Source organism: Anomaloglossus baeobatrachus, chromosome 3 (assembly GCF_048569485.1).
Source record: "Anomaloglossus baeobatrachus isolate aAnoBae1 chromosome 3, aAnoBae1.hap1, whole genome shotgun sequence".
Classification (NCBI taxonomy): domain Eukaryota; kingdom Metazoa; phylum Chordata; class Amphibia; order Anura; family Aromobatidae; genus Anomaloglossus; species Anomaloglossus baeobatrachus.
In genome coordinates, this window is record NC_134355.1 from 228,155,317 (window position 1) to 228,168,578 (window position 13,262).

The following is a 13,262-nucleotide window of genomic DNA, read 5'->3' on the forward strand; positions in this document are numbered from 1 at the left end:
TTCTTAGATCCAGTCGTGCTTATACAGTGGGTAATTAGCAGGGACAGACCAGGGCTAAGCAATTCTGCTGCCAATTCTGCCATGCGTAAGCAATGCCTTCTCTAGAGTTTATTTTATTAATAAACTAGGGGGTTTTATATTTCATTTTATATTACACTGGAACAGATAATGTTTTATTTGTGAAACTTTTAGCAGGATATCCTAGATACAATGTGTGTAGGGTCAGATGCCATCGCAGTAAGTATGATATTCCACAGTTATATCAGGCAGGATGGCAAATTGTTATACAGCTGGAATGATATTCAATTAACGTATGTGCAAACATGAGTACGGTAACTGTAAATGGTGGCACTTTTACCTCTTGGCACACTAAAATCTTCAGTTATTGTTCAGTTGAGAGAAATTATATGGATTCCTTGTGCATTCTTTACAAATAAATATACTTGTCTTGCACAGGTCCTCTTCATTTTAGTAATAATTTGTACAGATGTAATGCTTTTCATGATGTATATTTTCGTTTTTAGGTGAAAGAGATCAAAGATGCAATTTTCAATGCATTTGGGATTGAACCAAAAATTCAGTGTCTTCCTCCATATCAGGTAACAGATTTACCTCATTGGTAATAAATATACCATCATTTCCACATTTGTACAGCTCAATCACTTTGTTGTTTTTTTTTCCTTTTAGCTATGGGATTTTTTAAATACATTTCTTCTAAATTGTTCATGTGTTATTGTTGCAGTAGACATATTAATATTACAGCTGCCAACTAATAGTGGCTGTTAGAGAATTTTAAGAACAGAAAAATGAAACTTTGGGAAAAATGATTGCACTAATATACATAACTCCTTAAAGCAAAATCACATCCATTGTGTCCAGATGAGCTTTAAATTGCCATGTTTGGATGTATAATACGGTTGTCGAGAATAGTTGACTGTCACAAATTTTTAGCTTTCACTGTTTGCTACAACATTAAAATAAAGTAGAAGAAAAGGTGATCAAAAAATGACCTCTGACAAAATATTATGAATAAAAATGTCGTCTCAGGGCTAAAAAAACATGCCCTTCCATATCTTCATTGACCAAAAATTGAAAATGTTACAAGTAACAGAAAATGGCGAAATAAGCTCTTTTTTATTCATTTATTTTCTTACAAATCAAATATTTTTTTTTCCACTGCTAAAATAACAAATTCTATTCATGTTTGGTATTCGTCTTGACCTGGAGAATCATATTAATGAGTAAATTGTACTGTATAGTGAATACTATATATAAAAAAACAAGCAAAATTGTGGAATTGCGGGTTTTTAGTTTTTTTGGGGTTTTTTTGTAATTTCATTGCATTTGGAATTTTTTTCTTCCTTTCCAGTACATCAGGTAATGAAATGTATAATGCCAAGCAAAAGTAGAACTCATTCTGTAAATAAACAAGGCCTTATAAGGCAATGTGGATGGAAAAGTAAAAAGTTATGGCTCTTGGAAGTAAGAGAACAAAAAACATATGTCATATAGTGGGTGCAGGTGTACGGAGCCAGGCGTCGAGTCTGCTCCACACAAAGCAGATGCCAGCCATTTCAGGCTCCTGTCACCCCTCACTTGTGCAGTACAATCATGGTGTGTGGATAGATTGCCATGTTAACTGGAGACCTACTTAAAGGGGTTCTACAGGAAGATAAAAAAAAAATCATCTTCAAATGGCCTTCCCCTCAAACTACAAAGAGGAGATCCATAGTGCTGTTCTTGTATCTGTTGTCAGTGTGACACTGGAGCTGCTTGCTGCATCCCCTCCCTTCTGGGACATTGCAGTACACATTATGGGGTGCTACATGACCCCTGGTCATATCTGTTTCCCTCCAGTCTGAGAACAGGGGGCATCACTACGCCCTTGCCACGCCCGATGTTATTGGCCTTCAGGGAAGCAGATATCAAGGGGCTGGCTGTTACCAATAGCATGGCGCAGGCACCACCCACTGATTTGTGATATCATGTTCCAGAGGGTAGGCGCAGCAGCTCTAGCGTCACACTGAATTACGTATACAGGAACAGTACTATAGATCTTTTTATAGTTTGAGGGCATGGCCATAAAAAATTCTTATCTCCCCATAGTACCTATTTAAGGCATCTATCATATGAAACCATCACTTTACTGCAAAACTTTAATGTTCTAGAACAAGTGACCAAACAATCATATGTTCAAGGCCCTTAGGATGACTAGAAAATAAAGAAAAGATTGTAAAAAAAATAAATAAAATAAAATTAACTCAAAAATATCTCCATATTTTTTATATGCATGATGATGGAGGGCACTCTGTGTTTGCCTATTTTGCTACCAAACTGGATCATTTTAAGTTTCAGAAAACGGTCATCGTACTCATCATTATGATTTTATTGTGAACACTGCTTCTGTGTTTGGGTTCTGAATATGATTATTTATATATCTATTTAATTCCTTGACAACCTGCCTTGTTTGTTTGAAATTAAACAATATAATCTTGCTTTGTATTATGGGTGTAGCAGCCGTCAACATGACTGTTTAATGTTATTATGCACTTTGATTAGTGACGTCCTACACAAATGTACACAAAATCCACCTTCTGCCACTTTTCCAGCGTCCATCTATTTAGCAGGTGGGACGTGGCAAATGCCACACGGTTTTTATAATTGCCTTTTATTTAGTGCTGGCTTCTGGGCACTGATTCGACCATGGAGGCCATTTCGAAACAGAATCCTACAAACCAAATGGTTCTAGTTGACACAGGGACTTGAGGTGACCAGGCTTTTTGGAGCCCTGCTACAGTGGAAGAGGGGCTGGCTTTGGATTTTCTAACCAACAAACGTTCCTTCTGAGCAGTTGTCTTGCGGGGTCTGCCGGACCTGGGCTTGTCAAAAACATCTCCAGTCTCTTCAAACCTTTTTTTATTCTTTCTACTTGACACTGAGACACATTAAAGGTACCAGCCACCTCTGCAGTGGATCTGGTCTTCAGCCTCTTGATAATCAAGGCTTTGGTCGCAGGTCAAGTTGCAGTTCAAATGAAAGTCTGGGGTGCTGGGTTTCTTTTTATACACACCCACTAATTAACCGATCATTTAGTGAGCACAGGTGATTATGTAAACTAGGATTGGGTGCATTATATGACAAGGCGACAACTTTTGCCTTGCCAAAATCTGACCTTTCTGTGTTCATTAAATGATCAATATTTCAGCTTTGGAGCAACTTTATTTTCATAACCTAAACCAAATTTGGAGGGTTTCAGCTTTCAAAAGAGTAATTTATGAAACCAATGGATGAATTTAAAGGTAGGTTAGAAGCTTTTACTTACATAACATGGATAAGCGACAGAACTTTTGTCAGGGACTGTACTTTACCAACATATTATGACTTTCACTACTAAAATAGCTTGATCAATTGTCTATATTGCTATCATATTTGGTTGACAAATTATGTGATAAAGTCAGTGAGATTGAAAAAAAAACAAAACAATAAACTGTGTCAGGTGTCGTTATATATTAAGTGTCCAAAAGTCAGTCCTGCAAATAATCTATCCTTCGGACACTTAAGGTCCAGTCACACTAAGCAACTTACCAGCGATCCCAACAACGATAGGGATCGCTGGTAAGTTGCTAGGAGGTAGCTGGTGAGATGTCACACTGCGACGCTCCAGCGATCCCACCAGCAACCTGACCTGGCAGGGATCGCTGGAGCGTCGCTACACGAGTTGCTGGTGAGCTCACCAGCAACCAGTGTCCAGCCCCCAGCGCCGCATGGAAGATGCTGCGCTTGGTAACTAAGGTAAATATCGGGTAACCAACCCGATATTTACCTTGGTTACCAGCGCACGGAGCTACACGTGCAGGGAGCAGCACACAATGCTTAGCGCTGGCTCCCTGCTCTCCTAGTTACAGCACACATCGGGTTAATTACCCGATGTGTGCTGCAGCTACATGTGCACAGAGCAGGAGCCGGCACTGACAGTGAGAGCGGCGGAGGCTGGTAACAAAGGTAAATATCGGGTAACCAAGGACAGGGCTTCTTGGTTATCCAATGTTTACATTGGTTACCAGCCTCCGCAGAAGCCGGCTCCTGCTGCCTGCACATTTAGTTGTTGCTGTCTCGCTGTCACACACAGCGATCTGTGCTTCACAGCAGGACAGCAACAACTAAAAAATGGCCCAGGACATTCAGCAACAACCAACGACCTCACAGCAGGGGCCAGGTTGTTGCTGGATGTCACACACAGCAACATCGCTAGCAACGTCACAAAAGTTGTTCGTTAGCAGCGATGTTGGTAGCGATGTTGCTTAGTGTGACGGGGCCTTTAGTGATACTATACAATTAAAGTGCAAGTGCTTACATGAAAGGGTTTCAACAGATAAGCCGATAGCATAAAATATAATCATTGTTATAAAAAGCAAAATGTTCAATTTTGACTTCGTACTTATGTTTTATTGCTGTATTTTTCGTTCCTTCAAATGCCTCAAATAACCTTCTTATTTTATATTCGTGGATTTCCTCTCGGTCAATCAGTCCAATGAAGACATAACTGAAATAATTAAAATAATCAAATTAAAAACAGAAAAAGTTCAAAATGACCTCCCAACTCTATTATGCAATGTTGTTTTTTTTTCTTTTACAACATTGCACTAAACCCAAAGTTCTCATTCAGACCGTGTGGTACCAGTGTCCTGTGTAGAGGGACATAGGATCTGCCTTACACATTGTGAGACAGGTATTGTTTTACACTTTATTTGGGTCTTTTATTTGCACATGGCACTAAGTTCAGCAGAAGAATAATTCAGCACTAGGTATAGGTCTTTTAAAACTGCTGCATGCTCCCTGATATTTTCACCTATATACCACTTATCGCATGTGTCTTAGAGCAGGTCTATATTATTGTCCTTCCTGTTTGAAGCAGTCCTGCTTTTAAAGGTCTATGAAATTTGCTGTAATAAACTTTTAGATTTTATTTACTCTTCGACTGCTTTACTTGCCTGAGCCCTGTATGGAGGGTGTTTAGTCTCCGATATTTGGATTTGATATTAATTGAACGTAGCAGTAAAAGGAAAACTCTTTGATATCATAGAAACAAGAGCCAACTAAAAATTGTCATTGTCAAATGTGAATTCAGGAGGTCAAAATCATTAAGAAATGGCTCATTTCATAACTGAGCTAGAGAACTTTTGAAAGTTTGTTTAATAGTGGAACGTGTAAGCTGCTCTAGAGCTATTAACAGCTCCCATATCTCCACTTCACACTATTTCTGTTATATAGCAACCTTCTTTTTGTGGTTTTGTGATCGCTATATACTTTCCAAATTATATTTTATTCTGCATTTGAGTTATGCAAGTGTCTCAGGTCAAGTTTGGTGCGGCTTTTTTTGCCTAATTAGAACAGCTCCCACCATAAACACACACCTGTGTGCACAATTTACATAACTTTTAAGGCCATGTGCACACAGTGAGTGTTTGCAGAAGTGGGGTACGTTTCGCAATTGTACTTTTCTTCTGATTATTCTACTATTGAATTGGCCACAAAATCGAGGGCTCTACTGAAAAGCTCTAAAAACCTAGATACAATTAGAGTATTCAGCCAGAGTATAAAATGATGATTCTCATTGGAAAAAATATAAAAACAAGTAAAATGAAGTCGTACAGAGAGCTTGACCAAAAGGTATGCTCATCAGATGAATGGCATATACTATGAAATGCCCCCACAACACTTGACGTGAGCAAAAGATATGAAGTATAGAAATATCACAATAGAATACCAAATAGGCCCACTAGGTGGCAGCAATGAGCCTTGAGTAATTGAAAAAAATGGAAGTGAAAATGATGAAAGGGGAAGGAAAAAAAAAGGGGTTACCCACAAAAAGAATGGATTCAAGAAATCAGGGGAAAAAAAAATAAAATATATATATATCTACTTACATAATCACCAGTTTTGTCTGTTCTCTTATTCCGTGATGCACCGCGGCATTGTCCGTTGCGCAGCCGAAGTTCAAACGATGCTCCAGCTTCCGGGTCCTCACTGCACGAACGCATACACACATAGCAGACACAAATGGCAGACACCGAACACGTACACACACACACAGCGCACATGCATGTATACACTGAACACAGACACACACACCACACACACACACTGCTGTATACTCACCTGTCCGGGGCCACCGCCGCTTCTGCTGTCAGCCCTTTACTGCAGTTGAATGCTTTGTGGCACCGTAAAGCATTCAACTGCTGTAAAGCCATGACATCAACCTGCAGCGGCCGCTTCGTACACGGGACGCTATCACGGTGGAGTCTGTGTGCTGCAGCCGAAGACTTCGCAGGCACGGAGGACAGGTGAGACACTGCATAATAGGGGACAGAAGGGAACCAGCAGGAGCACAATGTGCTCATTACTGCAGAGGACATCAGCCCCCTCCACCAGATCTGTATGCCCCCAGGCCCCACAACAGATCTGTATACCCCCAGCCTCCTCAACCAGATCTGTATGCCCGCAGCCCCCCCACCAGGTCTGTATATTTCCAGCCCCCCTCATCAGATCTGTATGCCCCTACCCCCACACCAGATCTGTATGCCCCCAACCCCCCCACCAGATCTGTATGCCCCCAACCCCCCCACAAGATCTGTATGCCCCTATCCCCCCCACCAGATCTGTATGCCTCCAGCCCTCCCACCAGATCTGTATGCCCCCACCAGATCTGTATGCCCCCACCAGATCTGTATGCCTCCAGCCCCCCTCACCATAACTGTATGACCCCCACCAGATCTGTGTCCCCAGCCCTCCAACCAGATCTGTATGCCCCCACCAGATCTGTATGCCCCCCACCAGATCTGTATGCCTCCAGCCCCCATTACCAGATCTGTATGCCTCCAGCTCCCCTTACCAGATCTGTATGCCTCCTGCCCCCATTACCAGATCTGTATGCCTCCAGCCCCCATTACCAGATCTGTATGCCCCCAGCCCCCCTCACCATAACTGTATGCCCCCACCAGATCTGTATGCCTCCAGCCCCCATTACCAGATCTGTATGCCCCCAGCCCCCCTCACCATAACTCTATGACCCCCACCAGATCTGTATGTCCCCAGCCCCCCCACCAGATCTGTATGCTCCCCCACCAGATCTGTATACCCACCACCAGATCTGTATGCCCCCAGCCCCCCTCATCAAAACTGTATGCCTCCAGCCCCTTACCAGTTCTGTATGCCTCCAAGCCCCCCCACCAAATCTGTATGCCTCCAGCCCCTCTTACCAGATCTGTATGCCTCCAGCCCCCCCACCAGATCTCTATGCCTCCAGCCCCTCTCCCACCATATCTGTATGCCCCCAGCCCCCCTCACCAGAACTGTATGGTACCCCACCAGATCTGTATGCCCCCAGCTCCCCCCACCAGATCTGTATGCCCCTAGCCCGACCACCAGATCTGTATGCCTCCAGCCCTCCCACCAGATCTGTATGCCTCCAGCCCTCCCACCAGATCTGTATGCCCCCCACCAGATCTGTATGCCCCCCACCAGATCTGTATGCCCCCCACCAGATCTGTATGCCCCCCACCAGATCTGTATGCCCCCCACCAGATCTGTATGCCCCCCACCAGATCTGTATGCCCCCCACCAGATCTGTATGCCCCCCACCAGATCTGTATGCCCCCCACCAGATCTGTATGCCCCCCCACCAGATCTGTATGCCCCCAGCCCCCCCAGATCTGTATGTCCCCAGCCCCCCCCCAGATCTGTATGCCCCCAGCCCACCCACCAGATCTGTAAGCCCCCCCGACCAGATCTCTATGCCCCCAACACCCCCGACCAGATCTGTATGCCCCCAACCCCCCCACCAGATCTGTATGCCCCTAGCCCGACCACCAGATCTGTATGCCTCCAGCGCCCCCCCACCAGATCTGTATGCCTCAAGCGCCCCCCCACCAGATCTGTATGCCTCCAGCCCTCCCACCAGATCTGTATGCCTCCAGCCCTCCCACCAGATCTGTATGCCCCCCACCAGATCTGTATGCCCCCCACCAGATCTGTATGCCCCTAGCCCGACCACCAGATCTGTATGCCTCCAGCGCCCCCCCACCAGATCTGTATGCCTCCAGCGCCCCCCCACCAGATCTGTATGCCTCCAGCGCCCCCCCACCAGATCTGTATGCCTCCAGCCCTCCCACCAGATCTGTATGCCCCCACCAGATCTGTATGCCCCCCACCAGATCTGTATGCCCCCCCCAGATCTGTATGCCCCCAGCCCCCCCACCAGATCTGTAAGCCCCCCCGACCAGATCTCTATGCCCCCAACACCCCCGACCAGATCTGTATGCCCCCAACCCCCCCACCAGATCTGTATGCCCCTAGCCCGACCACCAGATCTGTATGCCTCCAGCGCCCCCCCACCAGATCTGTATGCCTCAAGCGCCCCCCCACCAGATCTGTATGCCTCCAGCCCTCCCACCAGATCTGTATGCCTCCAGCCCTCCCACCAGATCTGTATGCCCCCCACCAGATCTGTATGCCCCCCACCAGATCTGTATGCCCCTAGCCCGACCACCAGATCTGTATGCCTCCAGCGCCCCCCCACCAGATCTGTATGCCTCCAGCGCCCCCCCACCAGATCTGTATGCCTCCAGCGCCCCCCCACCAGATCTGTATGCCTCCAGCCCTCCCACCAGATCTGTATGCCCCCATCAGATCTGTATGCCCCCCACCAGATCTGTATGCCCCCCACCAGATCTGTATGCCTCCAGCCCCCTCACCAGAACTGTATGACCCCCACCAGATCTGTATGTCCCCAGCCCCCTACCAGATCTGTATGCTCCCCCACCAGATCTGTATACCACCACCAGATCTGTATTCCCCCAGCCCCCCTCACCAAAACTGTATGCCTCCAGCCCCTTACCAGATCTGTATGCCTCCAGCCCCCCTTACCAAATCTGTATGCCCCCAGCCCCCCACCAGATCTGTATCCTGCCCACCATATCTGTATGCCACCAGCCCCCCTCACCAAAACTGTATGCCTCCAGCCCCCTTTACCAGATCTGTATTCCTCCAGTCCCCTTACAGATCTGTATGTTCCCAGCCCCCCTTACCAGAACTGTATGCCCCCCTAGCAGATCTGTATGCCCCCCCACCAGATATGTATGCCTCCAGCCCCCCCTTACCAGATCTGTATGCCTCCAGCCCTCCCACCAGATCTGTATGCCCCCACCAGATCTGCATGCCCCCACCAGATCTGTATGCCTCCAGCCCCCATTACCAGATCTGTATGCCTCCAGCCCACCTTACCAGATCTGTATGCCTCCAGCCCCCTTATCAGATCTGTATGCCGTCAGCCCCCCTTACCAGATCTGTATGCCCCCAGCCCCCCTTACCAGATCTGTATGCCTCCAGCCCCCACTTACCAGATCTGTATGCCTCCAGCCCCCCCCTTACCAGATCTGTATGCCTCCAGCCCCCCCCCTTACCAGATCTGTATGCCTCCAGACCCCCCTTACCAGATCTGTATGCCTCCAGACCCCCCTTACCAGATCTGTATGCCTCCAGACCCCCCTTACCAGATCTGTATGCCTCCAGACCCCCCTTACCAGATCTGTATGCCTCCAGACCCCCCTTACCAGATCTGTATGCCTCCAGACCCCCCTTACCAGATCTGTATGCCTCCAGACCCCCCTTACCAGATCTGTATGCCTCCAGACCCCCCTTACCAGATCTGTATGCCTCCAGACCCCCCTTACCAGATCTGTATGCCTCCAGACCCCCCTTACTAGATCTGTATGCCTCCAGCCCCCCCTTACCAGATCTGTATGCCTCCAGCCCCCCCACCAAATCTGTATGCCTTCAGCCCCTCTCCCACCATATCTGTATGCCTTCAGCCCCTCTCCCACCATATCTGTATGCCCCCAGCCCCCATCACCAGAACTGTATGCCACCCCACCAGATCTGTATGCCCCCAGCCCCCCACCAGATCTGTATCCTGCCCACCATATCTGTATGCCACCAGCCCTCCTCACCAAAACTGTATGCCTCCAGCCCCCTTACAAATCTGTATGCTCCCAGCCCCCCTCACCAGAACTTTATGCCCCCCCAGCAGATCTGTATGCCTCCAGCCCCTCTCCCACCATATCTGTATGCCCCCAGCCCCCTCACCAGAACTGTGTCCCCCCCACCAGATCTGTATGCCACCAGCCCCCCTCACCAGAACTGTATGCCCCCGCCAGATCTGTATGCCCCCAGCCCCCCTCACCAGAGATGTATGCCTCCAACCCCCCCACTAGATCTGCATGCCTGTAGCCCCCCCCCCACTAGTGTGTGCCGAGCCTTAGCTGGCTGGGAACAGCTAGTATATACATGAGAGATCATTGAAGAGTTGCAGCCTGATATCCTGTGTAGAGATCATGGGTACCAAATTTGCTCAAGGTGGATAAACCGAGAAATGCCAAAAAAGGCAAATAAATACAATATTGCAAACAAAGGAAATGAAGGGCAGAACCTAAAGTGTTGAAGGAAGCACTCCGATGCGTGTTTTGCATGTTGCCTCGTTCAGGTGGTATTTCATATTCCATACCATTTATTTTCATATGGGCCTACCTTTGCTCAAACTTTGCCTTTACTTGCTTTTATATATTTTTCAATAAAGAATTATTACATGCTCTGGTGGATTACTATTCATCTCTATAGGTTTTTGTTCCACCACTGGTTTTAGCCTACAAGTACTGAGGTAAAAAAAAAAAAAAAAACTTCCCAAAAACTGTGTGCACATGGCCTAAGACCGTTCCTTGCAAATATCGCATGTGTGTGACGTTTTGCCTCCCTGGGCTTGTGCAGTGCATTGGTGAAGCTGTGCAGCAAACATACAGCTTCATAGCCCATTACAAGAGAGCCGGAATGATATGAACAAGTGCTCGAATTGCAAGCAGCCAACGGTGCTGTCACTCTTGTATATTATGTAAATGACACACACAGGAACATGCTTACAAGAAAGTAAGAATAGTCCAGGGAAATCGAGAGACTTTTATAGTACAAACAGAATAAAATATAATTTGAAAGTATTTAGAGATCATAAAGCCACGAGAAGGCAGTTGCTGAAATGTAGTGACATGATGTCAGTGTTAGGGAACTTGTGTAATTGAAAAGTTCCAACAATCATGTAAGAAAATGAAAGTGGTGAAAAAATATTGGCAATATACATTTTAACATTATTATCATGAGTGGTAACTTCTATATTGTCAAGTCTGAGATTTTATATTATGCTCCATCTATGTAATAGACACATTGTAGTTCAGGTTAGTGGTTATTTTTGGTCGATATCATTTGTTTATTTATGAAACAATTGACACAAAATATTAAAATTTTGTAATTTTTAAACTTTTAATTTTTATGCTTTTTTAAACCAGAATTATGTCACACAAAATCATTAATAAATATTTGCCTTATGACTTTACATATGCATCAGTTTTGAAATATATATATTTTTTTTTATAAGGGTTTCATTTTTTTTTTTAAGTTGTAAGGGTTACGTTTATTAGCAATTTTTCATTTTTCCGACAAAATATATAAACTTTTCAGGCTGAGTGCAGTGTTCAGAAGGTATGGGGCATTGCTACTATTACACACTAAAAAAATGCTTTAAAAAAAAAATAATAAAAATTGCTTTGCACCGCCATATTTCAAGAGCTGAAATTTGTCTTTGACTGCCAACAGAGTCATGTGAGGGCTTGTTTTTTTTGCGAATCGAGTTTAAAATTTTGTTTTTATACCATCTTTAGGCACAACATTTTTTCATCAATTTCTATTTGATTTTTGGGAGGCAGAATCAAGAAAAAATAGCAATTCAGGAATTGTTTTTTATTTTTTGTTCTTCTCAACTTGTAGTTAAATTGGTAACCATTTTATTCTTCAGGTCAATATACTTACAGCGATACCACATTTATGTCTCATTTTACGCTTTTACACAATAAAAACTATTTTATTAAAAAAAAAAATCTTTTTGCATCTCTTTATTCTGAAAGCTGTAGCTTTTTCTTATTTTTCTGCAGATGGAGTTCAATGGGGCATTGTTTGTTTTTTTTCAGTAAAAGATGTTTCCAGTGTTCCAGCGATACCATTATTTTTTACTTTTACTTTTTGATTGCTTTTTTTCCACTTTTTTTCAGAAGTATGATGAAAAAGCATCAGGTTTTTTTTTCCCTTTTTTACGCTGTTCACCAAAGATGTTGACTAGTATGATTCTTTTATAGATCTGGTTGTTCCAGATGCGGCGATATCAAATGTGTACTTTGGGGGGTGGGTGGGGGGGGAGTTTACATATATGTATTTATTGGTATTTTTTTTTCTTTTTTGTTTTTTTAAAACATTAGAAATAATTTTTACAATTTAAAATATACATTTTTTTTTTATATATATACCTCGTCCCAGGATGGAACACCATCTTTTTCTGGTCTGATCGCTGAGCTATTACTCTGCAATGCTTTTGTATTGCAGGGCATTAGATCACGAAATCAGATACAGGCAGGGGACGTGTCCATGCCTGCTCAAGGGAGGATCTCACTGGCCACCATACCTGGGTTTGCCCGCTGCCATTATTTGGAAATTATTTGGCACAATGTGATTGCAATCGTGTTGTGCTGATGCAAGGAAAGCGGGAGCTCTCGTCTTATGGCAAGTAGATTGCTGTCACTATTGACAGCAGCATCAGAGGGGTTAAACGCCTGTGATCAGTGCTAGCACCGATTGTGGGTGTTACAGCAGAGTGTCAGCTGACACTCACTGATTTTTCCTGCTCTGCAGGTGGGGTGATCATTACTTTACCTGTACAAAAGTTTGCTGGAACACACTTCCTGCAGCTTCAAACATGCAGTGTATGATGTCCTGAAAGGGTTAATCAATTTTTTGAGTGGCTAAATACTATATATCATGTCTCTACATTAAAGCTCTCATCTTTTGCCATCATAAAAAAAAACGTATTTTTGTGCAGAGAGCCTTGATCAAATATGAGGATTGTCCTTTCCAGCCAACTGCTTCACCTCCATATGTTTTTCTTCCTAGTGAAACCAGGGAAGGAGATGGGAGATGGTAGTTGAAAGTAAATAGGATCTTTGTAATAGTTACACTTGGCTGCTTTTTCAGAGAGTATTGAACACCGCATTCAAGATGGATTATTTTTATAAAACTCATTACTTTCAGGCAGTAACGTCTTTGAACATATTTAATATGGCATGCAACCCAAGTGCTGTTTAGTTATATACAGTGCCATGCAAAAGTATTCA

At 44.5% G+C, this 13,262-nt stretch overlaps 1 protein-coding gene across 1 annotated transcript in view; it reads left to right on the forward strand.

The window, feature by feature from the left end:
• Positions 1-13,262, forward strand: part of RNASET2 (ribonuclease T2) — a 422,090-nt gene that overhangs the window by 350,070 nt on the left and 58,758 nt on the right. Inside the window, exon 9 of the mRNA XM_075339751.1 lies at positions 525-599. Coding sequence (XP_075195866.1) covers positions 525-599 — 75 coding nt within the window. The remainder of the gene's footprint in view (positions 1-524; positions 600-13,262) is intronic.